The sequence below is a fragment of the Zophobas morio genome, unplaced genomic scaffold (assembly GCF_036711695.1).
Source record: "Zophobas morio isolate AGI-343-1 ecotype UQ-CSIRO unplaced genomic scaffold, CSIRO_AGI_Zmor_V1 ptg000030l, whole genome shotgun sequence".
NCBI classification, from domain to species: domain Eukaryota; kingdom Metazoa; phylum Arthropoda; class Insecta; order Coleoptera; family Tenebrionidae; genus Zophobas; species Zophobas morio.
In genome coordinates, this window is record NW_026972135.1 from 13624159 (window position 1) to 13651597 (window position 27439).

The 27439-nt window shown below is 35.5% G+C and overlaps 2 protein-coding genes across 2 annotated transcripts in view; both read right to left on the minus strand.

The window, feature by feature from the left end:
- Positions 1-706: 706 nt before the first annotated feature.
- LOC135138621 (probable multidrug resistance-associated protein lethal(2)03659) lies at positions 707-1333 on the minus strand. The gene has a single exon (XM_064068598.1). It carries the CDS (start codon positions 1331-1333, stop codon positions 707-709), a length of 627 nt encoding a protein of 208 aa, XP_063924668.1.
- A 13872-nt stretch (positions 1334-15205) lies between these two features.
- LOC135139079 (probable multidrug resistance-associated protein lethal(2)03659) overlaps positions 15206-27439 on the minus strand; it is a 50929-nt gene continuing 38695 nt past the window's right edge. The window contains exons 2-8 of the mRNA XM_064069168.1: positions 19257-19391; positions 18976-19209; positions 18496-18926; positions 18289-18445; positions 16537-18239; positions 16260-16490; positions 15206-16209 (exon numbers count right to left, since the gene is read on the minus strand). Coding sequence (XP_063925238.1) covers positions 15254-16209; positions 16260-16490; positions 16537-18239; positions 18289-18445; positions 18496-18926; positions 18976-19209; positions 19257-19391 — 3847 coding nt within the window. The 3' untranslated portion in view covers positions 15206-15253. The remainder of the gene's footprint in view (positions 16210-16259; positions 16491-16536; positions 18240-18288; positions 18446-18495; positions 18927-18975; positions 19210-19256; positions 19392-27439) is intronic.

A 27439-nucleotide genomic window follows, 5' to 3' on the forward strand; every position in this document is an offset into this window, starting at 1 on the left:
ACCGATTCTAAAAAAACACAGTCGCACCTAGATTTTTAACAAACATTTCATGGCACACGAAACAAATGTTAATACTTAGAAACCACCGACAAAAAGCAATGAACTCTTAAAAAGTCTAAAATTGGTTAAGATTCGCTGCGCCGGTCGACGCACTATGCCCACCTTCACATAAACAAGCTGATTTTTTTTTAATTTGTAATTTAGTTATAATATTAGGACTTTATATATGTTGTTTAATTTATATTTTGTAAGCATATCTACTACACTTTATTACACAGAGTTACGTTAACTTTTCCTGCTGGAAAAAAATAAATTTTTTACTCATTAACCTAGCTGTTTAAAATTTTTATTTCGTCATCATTCTGGAATTATTCTACATCACAAAACAACAGATTTTCCAGGTTCGACATCCTCCTCTTTGTTTCCACTTCTTTTGACAAGATTACTGAGACTGCCCACTCCGATTTTTCAACAGAACTTGGGGCGGCTCAAACTCTGCTATGCTCCCAGCATCCATAACCAAGATTTTGTCAGAATCCATAATAGAGTTCAAGTAATGGGCAATCGTCAAAACAGTACAATTTTAAAACCTCCTCCTTATAACCCTCTGAATGACTTCATCAGTTTTTAAATCAACATTAGCAGTGGCTTCATCTAGTATTATAATATTCACATTTTTCAAAATGGCACGCACCAAACACAACAACTACCTCCGACCAACACTAACATTGGAACCTCCCTCTAGAATAATTGTTTTCAAACCCGAGCCCCAGTTAGCAACCATTCCTCTCAGTTCCACTTCTTCTAACTCATTCCATAGTTGGGAATCCGAGTATTCTTCAAAAGGGTCCACGTTTTGGCGAAGGGTACCCAAAAAGAGTACCGGGTCTTGAGGAATAATGGAGATTTTTGATCGAAGAATAGCCAGTGGTATCGATTTGGTGTCTATTCCATCTATAATAACGTGACCATGGAAGGGAAACAGGCGAAACAGGACGGAAATAAGAGAGCTTTTTCCGGCGCCGGTTCTACCAACAACACCAATTTTTTCACCGGATCTTATATCAAAGGAAATTCTTTTTAAAACAGGTGAAGAACCCCCAGGGTACCGCATCGAGACTGACCGAAAAGCAATTTTTCCTGTCTTCGGCCAGTCTGGAGGAGGAGTGTTTGTACCAGTGTCTTGTTCCGGTGAAAGTTTAGAATACTCAACCACACGTTCCACGGAAGTCATTTGTGAATCGAGCTCGGTCCAAGTTCGCATTCCGTACTGAAATAGTCCCACTAGAGAAATAGACTGCGTAATTGCTAGCCCAATGTAGCCAACATACATTTCTGAAATCACGACGCCATGGTGTGTGTAAACACGGAACGAAAATAGCACTATGGTAGCAGCATATATGTATTAAAGCTTGCTTTTGTGAAGTATTTTTCTGGTTGGGTACAAAGTAATTTAAAAGTTTTATCAGAAATTGTTGTTATAACAAGCAAAAGCAGAGGTTTTTCGATGATGTAAAGTTACAGGAATTTACTTACATTACTACTAAATCAAGAAGAAAATATATAAGTCCATACAGTAAAAATTCCAAACCAAATTGACTCATGAGTGCTCGGATGAGGATTCTTTGTTAACATTTCTTCATCTTTCCATGATTTTTCCAGTCTATCACCCAAGCGTTTAGAATCGGTTTCCCTAAGTGGATCATACATATCATCTTCGCTGAGATCTGTTTTCCATCTCTTGATAGGTAGGTCCCAGCTATGATAATTAGAGAGCGGATTTCTAGGTTTAATGCTTTTTGTAAAAAATGTAAGCACTTCAAAACTTTTTTATATCTGTAACTATGATGCAATTTGGAGTCGTTTGACACATTTTTTTATGCTTATTTGCTTTTTTTTCAATCTTATGCATATTAAAACTTATATGCTTATTTAATGCTTTTTTCGACGAATATGAGTTTTAATGCATATTTTGTTCAAATGCCGGCCTTGTCGGGAAGACAAATACTTGTTAGTTAGCCGTATCGTATAGTATGCATTTAACCTGGACTTGACCATTGAAGTACACTTACTCAAGTGTACAATGGTTCACCTTTCTGTGAATAGGTTCCGGTCGTTTGGGTAATAAAATTTTATTATAGGATTGGAAAAATACTCCATAGATTTTATGACTTTAAATCCTTACTTCCGTTGATAATGAATTACAGCTTTTAACCAGATGTTCTTTTTCGACATTTTGAGGCAAGACCGTTGAAAATTTTCTAGAAAAAAGGATTATTGTACCCAACTACCTACCTTAATTTTTTTCTAATGGAAACTTTTAAGTAAATGAACCGTTTATTTCACAACCATCAATCTATCGCATCTGTCGTAGTACAGTGTTATACGTGGTTCTCCCTTGTTACATGTTGAATTCTTTTTGGTAATATTACTAATATTTTAAAAGAATGCCGAAAGTAAAATCGACGCCGGATGAGTGGATAAGGGATTTTCCAGAATTAAAATTAGAAAACAACAAAATATTCTGCAGAGCTTGTGTGAAAACCGTAAGCCCACTATTTTTTTTTTATCTATTTTCCTTTGTTAATCCTGGATATGTACGTTGTTTTAGATTCAAAGTGATAAAAAATATAACGTGACGCAACATGACACAACGACTATTCATGTAGAAAGGAAGAAAATGTTTGAAGTTTCTAAAATTAAACAGCAGACCATACATGAATCTGTTGCATCTACTTCCACAAAAGATGAGCAGTTTCAGTTTAATTTCGATTTATGTAAAATGATGATCCAGTCCAATATACCTTTAAAAAAATTGGAGAAAGGCCCTCTTCAAGAATTCCTTGAAAAACACTGCAATCGACATATTCCGGTTGAAAGTACTTTCCGAAAAAATTATGTAGGCCCAGTGTTTCAGCAAGTTTACAACGAAAGTAAACATCGCATTGGAGATAATTATTTATGGTTCGCTGTCGATGAAACAACCGATAGTTGTGGAAGATACGTGGCAAGTTTAATTGTTGGAATCTTAAATGAAAATATCCCTAGTCGAGGGTATGTAGTAAATTTGAAAATGTTAGATAAAACAAATGGTAATACGATTACCAGACTTGTAAATGACAGTCTTACGTCACTATTTTTGCCAAATGCCGTACCGGCGAATAAAATTTTATTGATGATCTCGGATACAGCTCGTTATATGTTGAAACCAGGGAATAATCTAAAAATATTGTACCCCAATTTAATTCACTCTACTTGCATTGCCCACGGTTTAAACAGAGTGGCTGAAGGAATACGTTTGCAGTTTCCTACTGTTAATAAATTAGTGGCAAATGGTAAAGATTTTTGTTAAAGCCCCACTAAGAGTGCAACATTTTAAGGAAAAATTTCCAAACATACCATTGCCCCCAGAGCCGATTATAACGAGATGGGGAACATGGTTACAGGCCCATTTTATTATGACAAATATATCAAAGAATTTGAGGAAGTAGTTACGGAGTTTAGCGAAGATTCTTCTCAATCGATTAAAGATTGCATAAATATTTTGGAAAACAAAGATTTGCGACAAGATGTAGCTTTTCTAAGAAGCAATTATCAATTCGTATGTGAGGTAATAGAAAAGTTAGAAAAACCCAACATGTTGTTGGTAAATGCCATAAACTTAGTGAAACAACGAGTGTGGATGTTGAACGCACATTCTCCAATTTTAAACACATTTTAAATGATCGGCGAAAAAATTTTACAGTGGACAACTTGGAACATATTACAATCATAAATTGTTTTAAAGAAAACTGAAATACGTGTGTAAAATATAAAGTCTAGGATTATTGTAAAAATATTTTATCCAAAGTTCTGAGAAGTGTTCTTTGATTTGTAATATGATTATGTTTTTAATGCTTTTTTGCTTAAAATAAAACTTTTTTAATGAAAGTGTTATGCTTATTTAATGCTTTTTTGCTTAAAATAAAACTTTTTTATTGAAAATGTTGTGCTTATAGTGCTTATTCTTAATTTTTTTTTGCTTATAAATCTGCTCTCTAATGATAATATTCTATCTAAGAGGAAACTAGAACAGAATGTCTTACGAAAATAAGAAATGGAATAAGATATTTGATCCTTTATTTTGGATACACTCGTACTTTTCGTCTTTTGTTGTACAGGTTCGAGCGTTGTTGATCTTCCATCGTAGAGGGGAGACTGATAAGATTATCACAAACTTGTAGTAACTGTGGCGTAGTTAATTGGGTTTGTACCTAATTTACAATTGTTTAACGAGATATTTGTCTAATAATAATTCTTAATGAATGTCGACTTGTTATTTTACAACTGAAATTATCACCACAGCTGATAATGTTGACGATCGTATCCCCTAACTAGAGTTTAGTTTATATAAATCATTGTGTAAGAATGATGAAATATGAAAATTACTAGTTCAACTTCGATGTTCTGAAAAATTAATGTTAGAATAAAGACTACACTTAAGGTCAAATAACAATTATCTTAAATAGAGTTATGTAGGGTAAGGTCCCTATGATTACAAAATTTGCTTATTGAAGGGGCAATCTCTGCTGCAGTTTAATTTTTTATGTGAAAACCTTGTTCACACTTTAGCTAAAATGCCAGGCAAAATAGCGGAATAGTTAAAATTACAAAATTCAGAAGAATTCACTGGTCACTGCTTTCTGCAACATTTTTAGCAGATGCCGGTGCGACTTTATTTAGCATCAAAAGTCACGCAGAGTGAAAGTCTATATCAGTCGCGGAAGGGTATACAGAAAATTCTTAGCTTTGTGTTTTCCAAAGCTTTTGTGCTATTCAAATATGAAGTGCCACATTTTTCCACTGGTCAAAGTTCCAATCGAGTTTGAAAAGAGGGGTGACTGTGGCTGGTTGCATTGCTAGCAGTGTCTCCTAAACTCTGGCATGTTTATGTCAATACGAACGATACAGTTGAGCTTACAACATGCCCCAAGATACAGCTCCCTTGGTTGTCCCAGAAAATTAGCAAGAAGAGCAGATGTTAAGTAACGCAGGTTCTGTCTAAAGTTCGCTCAACTCTTCTAGTCTAGCAAAGGATTCTCTGCCAACATTAAATACCCCTGCGCCTGCTACCTCTGTCTTTCCAAAGAACTATGGACACCAGTGATGCAGCTAACACTATACCTCTCCTAACAAACGCCCAGCTGACTCTTTATCTTGGTCGCCAGTGGAAGATACTTCTAACGCACATTTCCAAAGTCTCAATGCCTCCCAATTAAACACTGCTCCAGAATTTTTAAAACCCACAAGACTAGCTCAACAGTCCAAAAAATCAAGAAAATTTTATCTTCTGATAATGGAAATTTGAGTAAAATAGCTGACCATCTTCAACCATTGAAACCAATTATGCAAGAGAATCCTAACCAATTCGTTTTATCCTACGATCAACTTCAAATCTCTTTGGAAAATGTAACCGGCTCCTCAGACCCAATAGCAATTGCTAAAGAATTCACTGAAGACATAGCAAAACTAACAGACATGCTTTACCAACTAATATCTACATCTAACAAATCGCACAATGAAAACACGTTTCACTAAAATTCGGAAGAAATTAAACCCCCTAGTTAATCCCACCGATGATGACGGCGAAGCAACTGACTCATCCCAGACATTTTAAGTTTCTCATAGCTCATTCATACTACAATGGAATTTAAACGGGTTTTATGCCCGTCTTCCTCAATTGCAAGTTTTCATGTCTCAGTGTCGTCCTTCTATCATGTGCTTACAGTCTTACAGGAAAGTAATTTTAAAAAACAACCATTACTACTGCCATAAAGAATATACTTGCTTCTATAAAAACGGTTTGCTGAGTTCTATAGCTAGTGGTGGAGTGGCTATATACGTAGACTCTTCCTATCAGGCAAAGCAAATTCCACTACAAACTCGTCTTGAGGCGATTGCGATTGAAATGACACTCAAGCAGTCATTCTCAATATGTAACATTTATTTGTTACCTTCAACGATCTTTTCTCTCGAGGAACTAGAAAATACTTATCAGCAACCACCCCATTCGTGTATCATTGTAGGAGACTTCAATTCACATAACATTATCTGGGGTTGTATCACAAGATCTCCAAAAGTCACAATAGTTGAAGACTTTGTTGGCTCCACCAACATGGTCCTTCTAAATACTGGACAGGCCACAAGAATCCGCCTTAGATCTAGAATTTTGTGACCACTCTTTAGCCCATATATTCAGTTGGAGCCCCTACTCATATCTATATGGAAGTGATCACTTGCCAATTAAACTGGACATGCTCTCACAACCTTCTAATCCGAATATTGCAGTTGGTCAATTTAAGCCTAGGTGGAACCGATCAAAATTTTGGGTCGTTAAATACTAACACGAGTCCAGAGAGTGTTTTGGAGATGTAATTGGAAAAACCAAATTAATACCAAGAAAGCAGAGGCATTACGAAAAAGTAAAACAGCCTTCAATGTCTGCAAACGTAAAAAATTACAAGACTCTTTTATCGATTTCAAAAAACTCAGTGCACAAACATGTCTTATCATCAAAAGAGTCAAACGAAACTCCTGGATGAGCTTTGTTTCCACACTTCACAGCAATATCGCTACCAAGGTAGTATGGGACAGAATTAAACGTATTAAGGCTAGTACGTATCAACCGGGTCCTGCGCAAATAATTTCTCACGGTTCTGTTATTGACGACAATAAGATAGCATAGCAAAGCTTCTTGCACAAAAATTCGAAACGCCCTCAAGAAATGAAAACTGCACTTCCGCCTTTTAATCCCACAAAAACCAAGTGAAATCGCCTTTTGCGCCCCCCCAAATCGACTCAGTCCATCCGCTCAACAATATTTCTTCCTCGGAAGAACTAGAGAATGCACTTCAAGCTTGTCCGAACTCTACTGCAGATCCAGACGACATACCTTTCATCTTTCTCCAAAATCGCCCTTGCACCGGAAAAGTTATCCTCCTTAATCTTTACAACGCTATCTGGACTGGCCATTCCTTTCTTGAACTCTGGTCGGAAGCTATCATTATAATAATATTAATAATAATAATAATAATAATGTTTATTGACATCCAGCAGACCATTGGTCCAAATAGGATATAATATAAACAAAAATGATTTCTCACAAAGTAAAGAATAACATAACAGTTGGTTTTTTGCTATGTATATACATCATGACAACTTAATCAAATATCTCTTAAACAGTATGTTAAGTTATAGAACAATGAAAACTAAATGAATATGTAATTAATTAAATAATAAGTTAACAGTCGCCGAATCACTATATGTATAATTTAAAATTTTAAGATTAAGCGTTTACAATTATTTTGAAATGTATTAAAATTATTACCAAATATATCGAGATCAGTATGTTCCTTACTAAGTTCATTATATGTTTTAAACAGATTAAACATTGGAGAATACATGTGTTGATTAGTACGTGCAAATTCACAATAAAATAATGGAAACTGTCTTAAACTAATATGCGGTACACTCAATTTAACATAATTCAATAATGAGGGAGAGTTAATAATTCCATTAAGGATCTTATATAAAAATACAATTGCGGCATAATTTCTTCTAGATCTTAAGGTGTACAAGTTAAATTCCTGTAGCAACTGTGTGTTTGAATAACCCTGGCAAGGATATACTCCATATATTTTAAAGTAAAGAAATTTACAAAATTTGCGCTGTATTTTTTCCAAATCGGTAATATGAATCTGATAAAAAGGATACCACACATTAGAACAGTATTCTAATTTAGGCCTAACCAAAGAATTAAACAAAGTAATAAAGCAATCTACATTTTTAAAACTAGACGTATTTCTTTTGATTAGTCCTAGTGATTTGTAGGCATCGTTACAAATTTTATTCACGTGTGGGACAAACGACAATGACGAATCCAGAATAACACCTAAATCACGAATTTCGGTACAGTTCTTTATTACAACACCATCTACAGTATACTCATAATTAATTGGATTTTCTTTGCGTGAAAAAGTCATTGAAAAACACTTTTTATGGTTAACTTTTAATTTGTTCTGTCTACTGTAATGTGTAAAATTATTTATATCTCTCTGAAATGCAAAGCAGTCATTAATGTCTTTAATTACTCTAACTATTTTCAAATCATCCGCATAAAGAAAAATTTTACTGTTTATATGCTTTGTTACATCATTTATAAAAAGAGTAAATAATACTGGACCTAGTGTGGATCCCTGAGTGACCCCACTAGCTGTAGCAAAATGTGAAGATTTACATCCTCTATATTCCACATATTGATTACGATCGGCAAGCAAAGACTTAAAAAGTGTAATCAGACCATTACATAAACCAAAATGATTGAGTTTTTCGCAGAGTAAGTCTATATTCACAACATCAAAAGCCTTTGAAAGGTCTGTAAAAATTACATCAACCTGCAAAGAGTTGTTCATTGCATCCGATACGAACTGAATAAATTCGCATAGGTTCGTACAAGTAGATTTTCCTTTGATGAAACCGTGTTGTTCGTCAATAATTAAAGATGATGTGTGGCTACGCAAGGCATCGGCTAGAATACTATCAAAAATCTTAGCAAAATTGTTTATAATAGCGATAGGTCTAAAATTTGTGATTTCTTCCTTACTTCCAGATTTAAACACAGGTGTAATTTTAGAAGTTTTCCAACAGCCAGGAAAAGTCGAACTACGCATTATTAAGTTATAAAGATAGCAAAGTGGCTCACTTAAACAAAAGATAGTGTCCTTAACAAAAAATGCCGGAATTCTGTCGGGTCCCGCTGTAAAGTTCGCCTTAAATTTTCTGACAGCCTTGAATACATCTTTGGAAGACACTTTAAACAAGTGCAAAACACAGCCATATGAAGTAGGACATTTGTTATCATACGTTGAATTTTTTATATCACATTCGTTACTATTAGAGGGCGTATCATTTTCTTTAACATCACATAACGAATTTGAGACATATACATTCCCAAAATGTTTAGCAAAACCATTGACGATTTCTACTGGTGATATTAGTTCTTGATCTCCATAGTTCATTCTTCCAGGGATTCTAGACGAGTTTTTCTTTAGATTAATATATGACCAAAATTTACATGGATCAGTGCGAATACTGCGTTCAACAACTTCAATATATCTGGTATAGTCTCTTTTCATCATCAACTTGATATCTTTACGAAGTTTGTTGGCCATGTCTCCATAATAATCGTATTTGGTTTTCTTAAGCATTTTCCTAAAGTGTTTTTTCTTATTTATCTTGTCAACTAATTCTTTAGAATACCACTTGGGAAAAGTGGACATTCTAGGTTGCACTACTGGTACATATGATGCAATTATCTTATCCAGTTCATCATAGAAGTAATTACAAGCATCATCGATATTATTTATGTTATATAATACATTCCAGGACATATTAGCTAGCGCACCATATAAACTAGGAAAGTCAGCTTTTTTGAAATTGTAGAAAGAATAGTTGTCAGATCTGAAGCTAGAATGAGGAACTTGTTTAAGAAAATCTATATTCACAGTGGCTAAAAGTGTAGGATGGTGACAATCCTCTCTCACTAGTGGATATTCATGTTTACTGACAGAAAGTTTCAGATCTTCCGAGCATAATATAAGATCAAGAAATCGACCATATTTATTGGATACAGTATTTACCTGATTCAAGGCGTTATACAAGGCAAACTGTTGTAGAGCTTGCACACAATGCGTTTGAGATGAACTAATAGAAGGACTGTAATCTGGTATATTAAAATCGCCTGCAATAATGGTTTTTGTGGAAATGTTCAATGATTGTTCGAGATAGTCAAATAATGTTTGATAATCGGTTAATGAAGTTCGAGGAGGAATATATATGGCTATTATATTAAAGAGACTAGTTTGATGAAAGACTTTGACCCCCACAAGATCAATTATATTAACAGGACTAGTTAAATTTAGGTTTTTTGAAGAGTAAATAGAATTAACAGCAATTAAGACACCACGACCACGGCCACTATAACCTCCGTTAAAACGAAACACATCATAGTTACCACTAAAATATTCAGATGACTCAACATTTTCCTGCAACCATGTTTCTGTGAGTACGACCACATCACTCTCAGATGATAAAACATTTAAATAAAATTCATCCACTTTAGTATTTAGACCTCGTACATTTTGAACAATTATAGAAAAATCTTGCGAATTTATTGGCTGCTGGATTGAGGGACGTTTTTTTTTATGATCTTTGGAATACCCTTATAATATTTAAGTATAATGTTTTCCTCTCCAGTAGCAATCCTTTCTCGAAATTCCTTGCGTATATTGTAACACTGATTAGGTTGCCTATAAGTTAAATCACGATTCAGATAGATATTATCATGTCTTCTGTAGGCCTTTAGGACTGCTAATACGTCATCAGCGGAGTCTAATTTGATACGGATAGGTCTTGGACGATTATCGATGATTTTACCTACGCGCCTACAATTCTTAATGGTAACATTTGGACATGCCTTATTAATAATAGTGATACATCTCTCGTGATCATCCTCAGATTTGTTTTGATGTGTTGATTCAGATAAATTATAAATAATGACATTGGTTGCTTTTTCTTGCCTTTCTTCAATTTCACTGATAAGTTCATCCTCCGACAAGGTGTTGTTTGAAGGTGTTTCTGGCGATTGTTTAATACATTTTAAATTTTCAATCTCGTCATACAGTATTTGGATTTGGGTTTTCAGTTCTTTTATCATATCCACCACGTTGCAGTTATCACAATAGAAATGAATTCTCCTATTTTTTATACGTAAACCAGCAGCTTCAGTAGCTGATAAACCAGCACAATCGACATGATAATATTGTTTGCAAAAATCACATGCAAACCCATCACTACACTTTTTATTACACTTTATACAATTAGGATGCATGACTTTTAAACAGAGAAACAATGGGAGATAAATTTTATACGTGCACACTCAGCGAGAGGTAGTATAGATTATTATCCCAGTCTTAAAACCCAACAAACCTAAATTCGATGTTAACTCATACCGGCCCATTTCTCTTACTCGCACAATGTGTAAACTCATGGAGAAAATGATAAACCGGAGACTTATATGGTATCTAGAAATGGAACATCCTTTAAACGTCCATCAAAGTGGCTTTAGAAAGCTTCGTTCCACAGCCGACAACATTATTAATGTCGAATCTGAAATTCGCGAAGCTTTTGCTAATCGACACAAAGTTCTGGCTGTTTCTTTTGACTTTGAAAAAGCCTATGATATGACTTGGCGGCATGAAATCTTCGACCAACTTCTTCGATTGGAACTCGTAATTTTTCAGTACGGGAAAACAACACGTTATCGGGAAAAAAGAAATTAGAAAACGGCATCCCGCAGGTCTCCGTCGTTAGTGTGACGCTCTTTCTCATAACAATCAATGATATTCTCAAGGATGTAAACCACCCTGTGGAAGGCGGTCTCTTTGCTGACGATCTCATCTTATACATAAAAGGAAAGGAACTCCAATCAATAACCAGTCTACTCCAAACAGCCATACGTACTGTCCAGGCGTGGTCCTAAAATAACGGAGTTCGGTTCTCAGCCGAAAAAACGAAATGCATCTGTTTCTCGCAGAAACGTGGGCAATCACTTCCACCCCTCCAGCTTCATGGAATCAATCTTGACTATGTTCCTCACTAGATCACTTAAAGGCTACCTGTCTAAAAGTTTTAGACTTTCTGAAAGTCCTCTCTCATCCTATCTGGGGAGCCGACACTCAAATCCTCCTTCGTATTTTCAGAACATTACTACGACCCAAACTTGATTATGGAGCAGTGGTCTACTCAGCATGCCGTCCCAGGCTCCTTACACCTCTAATTACCCTTCAAAATTCTACATTACGAATATCCCTTGAGGCTTTCCGTGCAAGCCCAGTTATCAGCCTCTATAGCATAGCAAAGGAACCGCCCCTTCTTTTCCATTTTAAGTACCTCCAGTTACCCTTCGCAGCTAACACCTCTAGAAATTACAGAAATCCTGTCCTCCAGCATGAATTTACCAATGACCTGACTATCCTGTTTGATCGCAAACGACACCTAATCCCACCCATCTCAATTCGCCTTCAACAAGATCTTGCAACTCTCGGAATACCATCCTGCCCTGCTATTCTTCGTTACGAGTTCTCTAGATCCCCGCCTTGGTTAATTCCAGCTCTCCGACCAGACACCACTCTCCTCCAGTTCCTCAGAACTAATGCACCCGCCGCAGTGATTCAGACAGAATTTCATACCTTACAAGCAACCTACTCAGATTCGAGTTTTCTGTATACGGACGCTTCGAAATCAGTCAGCGGCGTCGTCGGGTCAGCCGTCGTTGGGCCCTCCGTACGCCGACTATTACGGCTACCATCTTCAGCTAGTGTGTTCAAGGGCGAACTCTATCCTCTCCTCCAAGCTTGCAAGATTATCACCACGATGAGCGCCTCTAAATACTGCATTTGTACCGACTCTTTAGCTAGACTAAGCATACTGCGAAATATTTACTCAACCCATCCGTTGATCATGCAAATTTTTGAAGTGTGGACCATGCTCTCCAATAGCGGCGATAGCGGCACACTGACATATCGGTGGACGAAGAAGCTGACAGGGCACAAACACCTCTGACTTCTTTGAACGCAAGTTTTGTTAACTGTTTTTATCCTAGTTATGTGCAAAAAAGCTTAAATTATTGCGTAATTCACCGTTAATAATCAACCATAATTTATTAATTATATGTGAACCGGAATCCCCAAGCAAGCTTTGCATGATGTGTTTATGGAAATTAGTAAGGTAATGTGAACAACAAGCGCCAGTAGATTTTTCTCAAACAAACTGCAAGCACATACACAAAACAATGTGCTTTAAACTATTGAACACCTATTTAAAAGTGGGCCAGTTTTTCGCCTTTACTCCTCCTTCCATTGAAACCGACAAAAACACAACATTTCGTAAAATTCTTCAAGTTTTTATGATTCTACTCATCATTACTTGTGTTTCGATATCCGTGTATTTCAGAAATACATTATATTTACAATATAATCTTGCAACAATAACAGTGTGCCTTCTTACCGATTTTGTGCTGTGTCTTTTTTGTTGTCGAACAGTGTTTGAAACATCTAAAGTGTCACAGTGGATTGAATTAATTAACTGCTTAAAACAAACAAGCTGCTTAATAGAAGAGACAGACAATAAAAAAGAAGAACGAATACAATGGAAGTTTATAGTGCCCCAAGTTGCTTTTTGGATTATCTCAATTTTTACAACAATTTACTGGTTTATTTTTATGGGAGTGCTAATATTCGAACAATATGGATTCGAAGTTTTGCAGAATTATATCCAGTGGTTTTACACCTTTTACGTACACACGATTATAGGAATGATTCAACAAAGATATGAAGCTTTGAAGCACCATTTCGAAAACAGCTTCGGAACAGACAACAAAAATTTAAATCAGATGGGGTACTATGCTTGTACCTTGAAGGAGACTGTGAACAGATTTAATAGTCTATATGGGTGGTCTTTACTTTTATTAATCACTTTGACCACTCTTCAGTTTCTTAATTATTTGGAATACAATCTTCGAAGTCAAGAATTTGGAACAAAAAATGTGACTCAAACTAGAATAACGCACGTTTTAACTATGCTTTTGTCTTTCGTAGGTACTAATTTCTGTGTATTTTATGTTTCTAACCAGGTTATTGCAGATACCTACAGTTATGTTACTTTTAAAATGTGACAATGTAATGGATGAATTTGAAAATATTGTTTTTCTGGTATCGAAGTCCAGCACACAATTTCTAGATCCACGAATAAGGGAAGAAGTCGATAGGTTTGGTCACATACTTGCAACAAACCTTCCTCAGTTTAATGCAGCCAGATTTATTGTCCTTGGTCGAACTACACTCTTGAGTATATTTGGAACCGTTGCTTCTTTTTTCATAGTTATAACTACTTTTGAACCCAAAACAAGATCAAATATTCTTGAAGCAGCAGCGAACTTATCCCTATCCAGGACGTAAAAATTTTATTTTAATTCAAACCGAAATCAAATGGAAATCTATCGTAGATATTCTGAAAATTGGAATTGTTAGGAAATAGATTTCCGAGAATTTTTCCCGGATTGGTTAATTACTATTCGAATGCGAAATACACACGCAATAAAAATATAAACTACACTTTTCGGTTAATCAATACCATGTTTTCTTTGTTTGTTAATTTTATGTATATTTCCTTTGTCATAAAACTGGGAAAAGTAAATTTTTCATGCCCCACAATTGTAATATTATTGTTTTATAAGGTTTTCCTTCTCGTTCTATACATTTTTATAGTGGTTTAATATAGTCAATAGAATGAACTTGAATTAATAACGTGAATGTAAAATGCACAGTTTTATCAGCATAAAATATGTTCCTGTTTTTATTAGGGCGTGTACATTTTTTAAATATACAATTATTTTTATGTCTGTTACAGTTAAAAATAGCTCTCTTTTGTATACACGTAATTGTATTTTATTTTTAACACAAACTTTTGGCTGTGAAAATATTTGTAAATCAAAAGTGATGTATAAAAAAGGCTACTATTATGTTTCGTATAAATGCTGAAATATATATAGGTGGTTTTGATAATATAACATATTTTTAATGAATCATGAATACTTATGTTTTACATTTTTGAAACAAAGCTAACTATTTCAGTGCTTAACATTGCACCAGTCACGCTCTTGACTGCAGCGAATATTTCTAGAATAATTAAGTATGTTTAATTACTACCACAGGGGGAACGTAAACTACAAAGCCGCGATAAAATAATCAGCTTTATCTACCGACTGCAAAAAAACACAGTCGCACCTAGATCTTCAACAAACATTTCATGGAACACGAAACAAACGTTAATACTTAGAAACCTCCGACAAAAAGCAATGAACTCTTAAAAAGTCTAAAATTGGTTAAGATTCGCTGCGCCGGTCGACGCACTATGCCAACCTTCACATAAACTAGTTGATTTTTTTTAATTTGTAATTTAGTTATAATATTAGGACTTTATATATGTTGTTTAATTTATATTCTGTAAGCATATCTACTACACTTTATTACACAGAGTTAAGTTAACTTTTCCTGTAATTAGATGATGTGTTACCTGCTGAAAAAAAATATTTTTTTACTCATTAACCTAGCTGTTTAACATTTTTATTTCGTCATCACTCTGGAATTAATCTACATCATAAAATAACAGATTTTCCAGCTTCGACATCCTCCCCTTTGTTGCCACTTCTTTTGACAAGATTATAAAACTGCCCACTAGGATTTTTCAACAAAACTTGGGGCGGCCCAAACTCTGCTATAGTCCCAGCATCCATAACCAAGATTTTGTCAGAATCCATAATAGTGTTCAAGCGATGGGCAATTGTCAAAACAGTACAATCTTGAAACCTCCTCCTTATAACTCTCTGAATGACTTCATCAGTTTTTAAATCAACATTAGCAGTGGCTTCATCTAGTATTATAATATTCACGTTTTTCAAAATGGCACGCACCAAACACAACAACTGTCTCTGACCAACACTAACATTGGAACCTCCCTCTAGAATAATTGTTTCCAAACCCGAGCTCCAGTTAGCAACCATTCCTCTCAGTTCCACTTCTTCTAACGCATTCCATAGTTGGGAATCCGAGTATTCTTCAAAAGGGTCCACGTTTTGGCGAAGGGTACCCAAAAAGAGTACCGGGTCTTGAGGAATAATGGAGATTTTTGATCGAAGAGTAGCCAGTGGTATAGATTTGGTGTCTATTCCATCTATAATAACGTGACCATGGAAAGGAAACAGGCGAAAAAGGACAGAAATGAGAGAGCTTTTTCCGGCACCAGTTCTACCAACAACACCAATTTTTTCACCGGATCTTATATCAAAGGAAATTCTTTTCAAAACAGGTGAAGAACCCCCAGGGTACCGCATCGAGACTGACCGAAAAGCAATTTTTCCTGTCTTAGGCCAGTCTGAAGGAGGAGTGTTTGTACCAGTGTCTTGTTCCGGTGAAAGTTTAGAGTACTCAACCACACGTTCCACGGAAGTCATTTGTGAATCGAGCTCGGTCCAAGTTCGCATTCCGTACTGAAATAGTCCCACTAGAGAAATAGACTGAGTAATTGCTAGCCCAATATAGCCAACATACATTTCTGAAATCACTATAAGTCAAACAAGAAAAAACAATAAGACACTTAAATACTTGACTCGAATACAAAAAAACTAAAGATGACTAAACTTGTGTAGATGACACAAGTTAAATCTGTCCAAAAGGTCATGGTAGAGTATAGTGCGATCATCATGTAGTAAGCAGAACTATACAGATTCATGTGTTTGTCAAATTCGTGCTGCAAAATTTTTTGACCGTTGAAGGCTCTAATTGTTGTTAAACCTTGTAACGATGCCATGGTGTGTGTAAACACGGAACTTTTAGCTAAAAACGACTATATCATATTTCAGAAATAGTTTTTTGCACTTACTTATCGCTTCCGTTCTTTTGATATTTTTAGTCGTTGGCTGGAACAAAATACCGTAGGACACTATAACAACCAAAACTATTATCGTAGGTATGATCATCCAGTAATTTAAAATTGATATTGTGCCACATATACCAGCCAGCATTAAAGTCATTGTTACACTTAGTATGAGATTTAAAGGGATAGATTCGTCTAAACATCCAAGGTCCTTGGAAAATCTGTTCAAAATTCTTCCCGATGAATGATGGTTGAAGAACTCCATGGTTCCATGAATGACATTTATCAGCATAGCACTATGTAAATTTCTTGCAGCTTGTACGCAAAACCCGGTTAACAATCTTAAAGCAGTATATGTAGCAAAAATGAAAATTAGTATCAAACTACTATATATGTATGTACAGTTGTTGACAGTGAATATATCTTTGAGTTCTGTGTGAAACGTGATATCTTGTTTCAAATTGACTAGGAAAGCCACAAAGTATTCAACTGTGTTTCCTAATGCTTGACTGATAACTAGCATAAGTACTATGAGGAAAACTTTGAACCAGCTACCACTTGCCAAGCAGTAGTCTTTGTAAATCTTTCTTCCCATCGAGTTGCTACTTCTATGTTCTTTGATTTCCAAAGGAATGTGACTTGAGTGCAGGTCCCCTACATCCTCACTCATAGTTTTGTTGTCTTCCTTTTTCATCCGCACAAGTTCTAAATTCGTATTGCTAACTTCTTCGATTCTCCCTAATTTCAAAAGGTAAATTTTTTCCAAATTCTTCAAATGGTGGACTTGATGAGTCACCAAAACCACGCATTTCTCCCTTAAATAGCCCGTCACACATTCTTTGTATATGTGTTCTGCGACGTGAGCATCTACAGCTGATAAAGGGTCATCTAGAAGATAGATATCAGCATCTCGGTATACAGCTCGGGCTAAATTAATCCTAGCTTTTTGCCCTCCACTTAACATGACTCCTCTATCTCCCACTAAAGTATTATCACCAAAAGGAAAAAGAGAAAAATCCCTTTCCAAAGCACACACTTTGATCACTTTTCGGTACCTTTCGGCATCCATTTCTTCTCCGAAGAGTATATTTTGTTTAACACTAGCTGGAAAAACCCATGGATCTTGTGAAGCATACGAAACCGTACCATTTACTTCAACACTGCCTTTTTGGGCATCTAGTTCTTTTAAAATGGTTTGTAATAAAGTACTTTTGCCACTCCCAGCCGCACCTATAATGCCTACCACTTCGCCTGTAGTAGCTGTAAAATTGACATTAGTCAAAGTGTTGCGTGTGAAAGATTGGTTCCATTTGAGAGAAACATTATCCAAAAAAACACCAAGTGGTTTATTTTTCAAACCACTGTCGTTTTTAATTAAATAAACAGATGACACACTTTCAGTTTGACGAAAATTTTTTGCCAGTTCACTTGGTTTTTCGAACTCTGTCAAGAGAAATTTCTGAATTCTAGAGACAGAAATTCGTGCCTCAGAAAACAACGTTACTGCCAGGGGTACGTAAATAATGGCAGAAATTTTTAAAAATTCGTAGGTGTTAACTAGACCGAAAATGTACTGGGACGTCAGAGGTACACCGTTGAATATCATAATCAAAACACAAATGTAGATAGACATTCGTGTGTAGAGTAATCTAAGACTGTTATTAATAACTCTGAAGTTGATAGATTTAGCCACTCTCTTCATTTCTAGACTAAAATGAATTATTACTTTTGATGAAATTAAACTATTGAGAAGCTTACTTTCGGGCAGCTTCTACTAACTTGATGAAAGTTTTTTCCCACGTATACATTTTTATGACCTGAATACCAACTACTATGTCATTCATTAGTCGAATTCTGTAATCTGTTTTAAGAGCAACTTCTTTTCTGCAACGTGCTATTTGCTGAGACATTAAAGCTGAAAACAAAGTTTTAAAAACTTTGAAAGTTTGACAATATAGTACAAACTTTGAAGGAGCAAACAAACCACTATGAAACCAATACCAGTCAAAGCCGCATGTCCTAATGTCAAATCTAGATAAAATGCAGCTGCTATTGCTTCCACAGGACTAATCCAGAGAAAATGCACGTAAGCAAATACAAAATCTAGACGATAGACATCGTTCGACAACAAATTAATGACTTGCCCCGTGGTAACTTTCTGAAACGTTGTTCTTTTTAAACTGAGAGACTTTCTATAAATTAATGAAGAGCATGCGATTCGAGCTTTTAGTCCTACGGTGGATAGTTGTAGTATAAACCAATGGAAAAATAAAACTCTAAGAAACGAAAATAGTACAATGATGGCAGCATATATTAAAGCTTGCTTTTGTGAAGTGGTTTTCTGATTGGGTACAAAATAATTTAAAAGTTTTATCAGAAATTGTGGTTGTAACAAGCTAAAAGCAGACGTTTTTTGATAATATAAAGTTAGAGAAATTTACTTACATAACTACTAAATCAACAGGAAAATATATAAGTCCATACAGTAAAAATTCCAAGCCAAATTGACTCATAAGTGCTCGAGCTAGAGAAGGCTTCTTTCTTAGCATTTCTTCATCTTTCCATAATTTCTCCAGTTTGTCACCCAAGCGTTTAGAATCGGTTTCCCTAAGCGGATCATACATATCATCTTCACTCAGATCTCTTTTCCATCCCTTGATAACGACAGGTAGTTCCCAGCTATGACAATATTATTGCTAAGAGGAAACTGGAAGAGAATGTCTTACCAAAATAAGAAATGGAATAAGATATTTGATCGTTTTTTCGGGTGCACTTTTCGTGTTTTGTTGTACAGGTTTGAGCGTTGTTGATCTTCCATCGTAAAGGGGAGACTACATGAGATTATCACAAACTTGTTGTAACTGTGGTGCAATTAATTGGGTTTGTAGTTTACAATTGTTAAAGGAGATAGGTGTCTAATAATTCTTAATTAGTGTCTACTAGTAATTTTACAACTGAAATTATCACCACAGCTGATAATGGTGACGACCTTATCTCCTAACTAGAATTGAATTTATAAGAATAATTGTGCAGGAATGATTAAATATGAAAATTATTAGTTCAACTTTGATGTTCTGAAAAATTAGTGCTAGAGTAAAGGGTACACTTAACGTCGAATCCAAATATCTCAAATAGAGTAATATAGGGTGAGGTCCCTAGGATTACATAATTTGTTTACTGAATATAAAACTGAAATAGCGGAATAATTAAAATTTATCACGCAGAGTGAAAGTCTACATGAGTGGCGGAGGGGTATACAGAAAATTCTTAGTTTCGAACAAAACCTGGTGCCAACGACGTCATTCATTTAGTGGAGTCTTTCTCGAACTTTGACTCGAGGGGAAGTATTGTAATGTAATTTTCATTTGAGAGTGCGAATCTCGGTCGGCAGAAATGTAATCGAAGTTTTTAGAATATTGTGCGGAGGCCACCAGGCACCCAAGAAGCGCCCTGTTTGTCAAGTAGACGCAATGACGTCAGCTCCAATACCATTGGGCCATGTTGCTGCGTCATTCGTTTACTGATAATTGAAGTATGCCTTTGTTTCGATACATGCCTGGATTCCGTTCGTGTCTCCCTTGACTAAATTAACATTTATCGCTTTTTATTTCCCGAGCCTAAGTGCAGGTAGTATTGTAATCGAGTCCAACAGCCACTTTTATGTTTCCTCGACGTTTTATGACCCCTACAGTGCGAAAAAAGCAGTCTCCCGTTTCCGTCTGTCATTTCCGAAACTGCATTCTCGTGTTTAATTGGAAGCAATAAGATATCAATAAATTAAAGCAGTTGTTTGAAATTTTAACTAACAAAAATAAATATGACAATTTCAAAAATATAGTAATGATAAAAATATGGATACCTTACCTACCTTTTTACAACACACTCTACAAAAACAGACTGAGAATTATCGTTCGGGATAGTTTTTTAACTTTAAGACGATACTAAATAATTATTTATTTCGAATAAAGTAGTATTTTAGGTGTTTCATGGTTACTACAATTTTAAGACAATTTTGTTTTTATTTGGGAAACAGAGACATATTTGCTGCAGTTGCATGATCTAATCTTGCATTAGGTTCAAATGTAACTAAAACGATAAAAAACGTAGCAACCGTTCCAAATATACCCAAGATTGTAGATCGACCAAGGACAAAAAATCTGGCTGCACTAAAGCGAGGAAGATTTTTTGCTAGCATATCACCAAATCTATCCATTTCTTCCCTTACGTTTAAATCTAAAATTGTTGTAGTGGATTTCGTTACCAGAAAAACAAGATCCTCGGATTCTGCCACTATATTTTCAAATTTCAAAAGTACCATGCTTGTAGGTATCTACAACAAATGAATTATAAAAGGGAAATACACAAACACCAATACCTACGAAAGGTAGAAGAATCGTTAGTACTTGTGATATTACAACATGAGACGCGTTTTCTGTTCCAAATTCGTGATATTCAAGATTATATTCTAAATAATTAAGAAATTGAAGAGTAGTGAAAGCGATGAGTAAAAGTAAAGACCATCCGTAAATGGCATTAAATCTGTTCACAGTGTCCTTCAAAGTGCAGACAAAGCAACTCATCTGATGTAAATTTTTCTCGTTTTCGAAGTAGCACTTCAAAGCTTCATATCTTTGGCGAATCATTTCTAGAATTGTGTGCAAATACAAGGTGTGATAAAACTGAACATAATTTTGCAATAACTCGAACGCGTATCCTAACTCCAACAACCCCAAAATGGAAAACCAGTTCTGCGTTATATAAATTGCGACAATACAGAAAATAAGGTGGGGTAGCACAAATTTCCATTGTATCCGTTTCCTTTCATCACCGTCGTTCTTGTCTAACAAACAGGATGTATTTTTTAGACCACTGATTAATTCACTCCACTGCAACACTTTGGACCCTTCAACGACTATCCGACAACAATAAATACACAATACAATATCGGTAAGAAGACATACTGTTATTTTTGCAAAATTGTACTTTGAGTAGAAATCTCTGAAATACACTGATACCGTGACACAAGTAATCGTAAGTAGAATTACAACTACTTGAAGGATTTGACGAAATTTTGTGTTTTTGTAATATTCAGTGGAAGGCGGAGTCATTACGAGAAACTGCCCCACTTTTAAATAAGCGTTCAACAATTGAAAAGACATTGTTTAGTGCGTATGCTTGAGTTTGTTCGAACAAAAGTCAGTAGCTTTTTTTAATTAATGCTTTTTATTGATTTGGATACTTAACAACACGCAAGAATTAAAACAGAAACAATTGGTTGTTCCTGATACACACACCATTTTCTAATAAACTATAATTAAGCCAAGTTTCATCGTATTGATATTTACACTAAAGATCAACGATAAAAACTTCTATTTCAAAGAGTTTTTACTATCTTGTTGTTAGGTCCTCTCTTGTGTAGTAATACCCTCAAAATTATCCTGTCTTTCGTTTCTGCTTTATTAGCTGTTTCGTTAGCGTAGACTTTCATGTTTAAATTTTTATCCCGTTTTATATTTAGATATTTTGCATATTCTCTATTCTTGAATTTTATGTAACTATAAGTTTTCCAGTCCTTTTATTTGTTTTATTACCCTTCAGGCCCTGGCATTCATTACTCCCACATTTTCTCCATATATATTTTTAACAGTTCGACACATTTCTTTTAATCTCTATTTTCATTCATTGTGATTGCCAAATCGTCTAAAATTTCTCCAATAATACTCATTGCACTTTTCGAAGTAAATTATCCTTTTTGCTACTGTGATGACCCTAACGATGTTGTGAATCCCGATTTAAAAAAATCTGTTTCGAGCTGAGTAAAAAACAACAACACTGCGAAATCGCACTTGAAAAGAAAACATTCAAATATATGTATTTAAAAACAAGATGGAAGACTAGAAATATAATCCTCTCGTTTTATGCATTTGTGCATACCGATATAAATTCCACAACCTCATCAGGTTATGGGTCTAGCTGCATAGAGCAGAACAAAGCGTCTGGAAATTTGGGATGCAAGCGTATCTTGAACAAGAGGTTCTTTGGGGTTGTAAAAAAGGAATTAAAGCCTACACGACCGATGCAAAGAAAAACAATAAGGCAAAGTCGAAGATCATCTTCACAGTTGATAAATTACGTTCACATCCAGGAAACCACGACAGCTAAAGAAACGTCGTATAAGTTGTAAAGGGCTTTCGAAGGCAATGGTTTGACAAGAAAAGATGGTCTTCTCAGAACTCTTGTGACAACGCAATTGAATAGCTGCAGTTCGGTAGATGAGTATGAAAATCGAATCATCACAACCGCCCACAAGCTAGATGGTATTGGTTTCAAAATTCCTGGTGAATGGGTAGGAACACTCCTTCTTGCTGGATTGTTTGAAGAGTACAAACCAGTGATTATGAACATAGAGAATCCAGGAACAGAAATTACAACCGATTCAATTAAAACGAAACTACTGCAAGATATTCAGAATAGTTCAGCTGAAAGTAGCTCCCACAATGCAGCAGCCTTACTCCCACATAGAACAATTGATCGTGACAAGGTTCGATGTTATGCATGCAACAAGTTTGGACATTATGCCAGCAACTGTAACAGTAAGAACAAGAAATTCAACAAAGGCATCGAGCGGAAAAAAACGAGTGACTGGAATAAAGGGAAAAGTACGTCCAAATACAAAGCAGAAAGCTCATTCTTTGTTTTTGCAGCCAGCAATCAGCAATACACTGGGGTATGGTCTGTTGACTCATGCGCTTCATGTCACAGGATAGCAAATTCAGAGTGGTTGAAAAATCCAAAAGAGTGCAGAAATATAGAAATCAGCGCCTAAGATAATTCCAAGATGAAAGGGAAGCCGTGAAAAATGAAAGAGTTTCAGTAAAAAGCAAAAAAACTGAAGAAGTAGGTACTTGTGAAAGACGTAGCGTATGTACCAAAAATTGCTGTAAACTTGCTTTTAGTCAGTAAGATTGTTAATGGAGGTTATACCGTTACGTTTAGCAAAGAGGGTTGTAATATGACTACTAAAGAAGGAAGTTTAATAGCAACAGTGTCATAAACAAACGGTAGCTACAAATTGGATAGTCCAACTAGGCCAGTACCTATGCTACACAACTGAAAAAGTACATGGAGAGTTATGGCATAGGCGCCTTAGTAATTTAAATCGCAAGGGAATGTAAAAAATAAAACGAATCAACAAACGAATAAACTAAATAGAAATCATCAAATAACGAAACATTAAGGCAAAACTTAACAAAAAAAGTTGTTCACAAGGTTCCCAGATCAATTGCTTGATTCTTTTTTCAACACCCGCGCACTTATTGTGGCACCAGGAACCAGAACTCTGACATAAAATCCAGATTTCTCTTGTTTTCGACCTAGATAATATATCATTGCAATATAAACATGCAACATCGGCTTCATCGTCATCAATGTCTTCAACCTTTTCATTATCACTGACATAATCCGTTTCTTCTTCAACCAAAATTTTCCTTTTTGCTTTTCTTGATAACTTTTCCCTCTCCTTTGTTGTTTTTTCTTCTACTTTCTTTTTTAATTCATCAATGTCTGGCGTGGAATTTATATGTCCTTTTTTACTAGGTTTTCTTAATCTTTTCCTTGAAGCTCCAAGTGAAGCTTGCGGCAATGGAGATAGTTCCTGAATACTATAATATCTTCGTTTCCTGGTTGACGAAAATCTTTCTGTCGTGGACTTAGCTTTGGCAAATCCTGATGTTGAAGGTTCAACTTCAGTAGCTTCTGGTGTTCCAGAGCCTAATTTAGGCAGTTCAACGTCTACGCCTCCTTGTTGTGGTTGTTTTTGACCATTTTGGCATTGGTTATTTTCGGTTAACGGTCTATCGGTTGTGGAAGAGGGTTGGAACATCCAGTCAGGAAAGATGTTGTCATCGAAGGGACATGTTCCTGTTTTGGCAAACTCGTGTACTGCATTTGCGGGTGTAGCAGCCTTCAAATACGCTTTATTGAAAAGACCAGCTACTTGGAAATGTGTGACGATTCTACCAGGATGTTGTTTAAGCCAAGTCTGAATTTCTTGGCCGTAATAATTTTGGAGAGGTGAAAAAAAACCTACATCCAGGGGCTGTAGCCGGTGGGTACAATGTGCGGGAAAACAGAATAGTATCACACCATTATCTTTCGCGTATTGTAGCACTTCTAGGCTTTTGTGGCTGCTGTGGCCATCCAATAAGAGTAAAACCTTGTTTTCATTCAAAGCTTTAGTGTAATGTACAAAATGTTCCAACCATTGTACAGAAATCTCTGAACACATCCAACCGTTTAGTTGACAATAAGCTTTGTTGTCCATCAGCTCATTTTTCATTCTTTTTCTTGGTAATATAAAGGCTGGTGCCACAAACGTGCCCATGGCATTCATACAGCATACCACAGTTAAATGCTGCCCTCGTTCAGCACTAGACAGCGCTCCAACTTGCTTTCGTCCTTTAGTAGCTAGAATTTTTTGTGGTCGTTTTTGTACTAACTACACTGAGACCAGATTCCTCAATGTTGTAAATATTTTCTGGTGGAAAGTTATATTTTTCCATAACTTCGTTCAGAAATTTAAAATATAAAGCGATATTATTTTTATTGAAGGCTTGTGCCCGAGCAGCTAAGGTGTTTTCAGGCCTTCTGAGAGATATCTGTGGATTGGGTTTTAAAAATCCCTGAATCCATTTATCACCAGCTGTTTTCTTTGTTAAAAGGGTTTTTTTTTTATTATTTTTAGATGCAAACTCGAAAATTAACGTCTTTAAATCTTTTAATGTTAAACCGAAGAATTTAGCTTCCATATCCTTTATATGTTGAGCAAATTTATCTTCCATCTCCCGACTAAATACTGGTCTTTTACCCCCCAAATCTCCTTTGGTACTGTTACAATTGTTTTTAAATCTTCTGCGCAGTGTGGTAGCAGGGACATTGAGGATCTTGGACGCTAATTGCCATCCCATTTTTTTTTCGAGCATTTCGCAAAGCCTCTACCATGTTTTTTTCCTCCCATAATTGGCTCTTAGCCTTACTGGACATTGTACTTGAGGCTGCAAGTGACATTCCTCTGTCATAAAAAAAGACTTCTCAGTTTTTATGAGAGTCAAAACCTTATACCTATGATGGCACACTATGGCATCAAAGGAAAAGCTTTGGTATGCCATCATAGGGAAATTTGAGGTTTAATTAAAATCAATCTCTGTATTTTTTCATTTACAACATAACCCTAAACTGGCACCTGTATTACATGTGTCACATGTATATAAAACATGAATTAAATTGGTGCCCCTGAGCTAAGCATATTAAGAACATGATTTGAACTTAATTAATGTGTAAAACTTACTTCGAGGTATGCCATCATAGACACCATGCCATCATAGGCTGGTTTCCCCTAGTATTCATAGAGCAGACAATTGAAAAAGAAACCAACTCAAGCGAAAATTCTCAGGTTATTCTAGATAAAGAAGAAAGTCAAAAGCAACAGTAAGCTCGAACACAAATGAGAACGGCGAAGAATCGGTGAAAAATACCACTCAAGAACACTCAGAAATTGGAAGAACTGAAGCAGATGACCGTGAAGATCCAGATTATTCATCAGAAAGCGAATACTCTAGTGGAGATGAAGGAAATGGTCAAGTTCGTCGAACTGAAAGACGTGCAAAGCCAATTATCAGGGAAGATTTTATTTCTTACCTAACGATGAATCAAAACGCAACAGATCCACAACCAGTTGAAGAAACCCTGTCAAGTAGAGAAAGAAGTTTATGGAGGGAAGCAATGGAGCAGGAATATCAAGCTCTGATGGAAAATAATACTTGGGTTCTTGTCGACTCGCGTCCAGACAAAAAAATTTTGAACACAAAGTGGGTATATAAGAATAAGACTAGTGCAGAAGGACATGTAGAACGCTGTAAAGCCCGTTTAGTAGTGAGAGTCTGTGCATAAACAAAAAAAAAAAAAAAGAACACAAGAAGAACTTTACGTTTACCAACCTGAAGGTTTCGAAGTTAAAAATAAAAGGTCTAAAGTATGCAGACTAAAAAAAAACTTTTATGAATTAACACAAAGCGGAAGAGCATGGAATCAACAACTTCGTAAAGTTTTGCAAGAATTAAATTTCACGCACAGTAAAGCTGATCAATGCATTTACTTTAAAAGAAATGATGAAGAAACTGTCATCATTGGAGTCTATGTTGATCACTTCTTAATTTTAACAAGTAATGAACAACTAATATAATCTACAAAAACAAGTCTAAATTATTCACTCAAAACAAAAAATTTTGGAGAGGCGAAATGCTGGTTAGGAATGAAAATCACACGAAAGATTCAATCAGGGAAGTTATGAATTGACTAAGAGAAATTTATCCAAGAAACTTTGCAAAAATTCAACATGTCAGACAGCAAGCTAGTATCAATATCAATGGATGCCAACCAGAACCTAAGTAAAGAACAGTCACCAACAGAACAAGAAAAAATTGAAGAAATGAAGAAAGTTCGGTATAAAGAACCTGTTGGAATTTACTACTCCTACATGTTTGTCAGGAAACAAGGTCCGATATTGCTTTTGCAACAGGAGTTGTCAGCTGTTACTGCAATAATCCAGGTAAAGCTTATTGGTTGGCTGTCAAGCGAATATTTAGATATAGAGAGCGGATTTTATGAAATTTGCATATCCGTTATTTTTTGTATATAAGTCTTGATATTTAATATGTGAACGAATCATGCTAATTAAAAATTAATACAGCTATAAAAAAATTGCATATTTGCATATATTTGCCTTCTGCTGCATATTTCACGGAACAGGTGCATATTTTGCATTTTTATCGATTTTTGTGCTAATTTGAAAAACAAAATATTGTCATTCTATCGGCATTTATCTAGAAAGAAGAAATTTTATAAATCATAT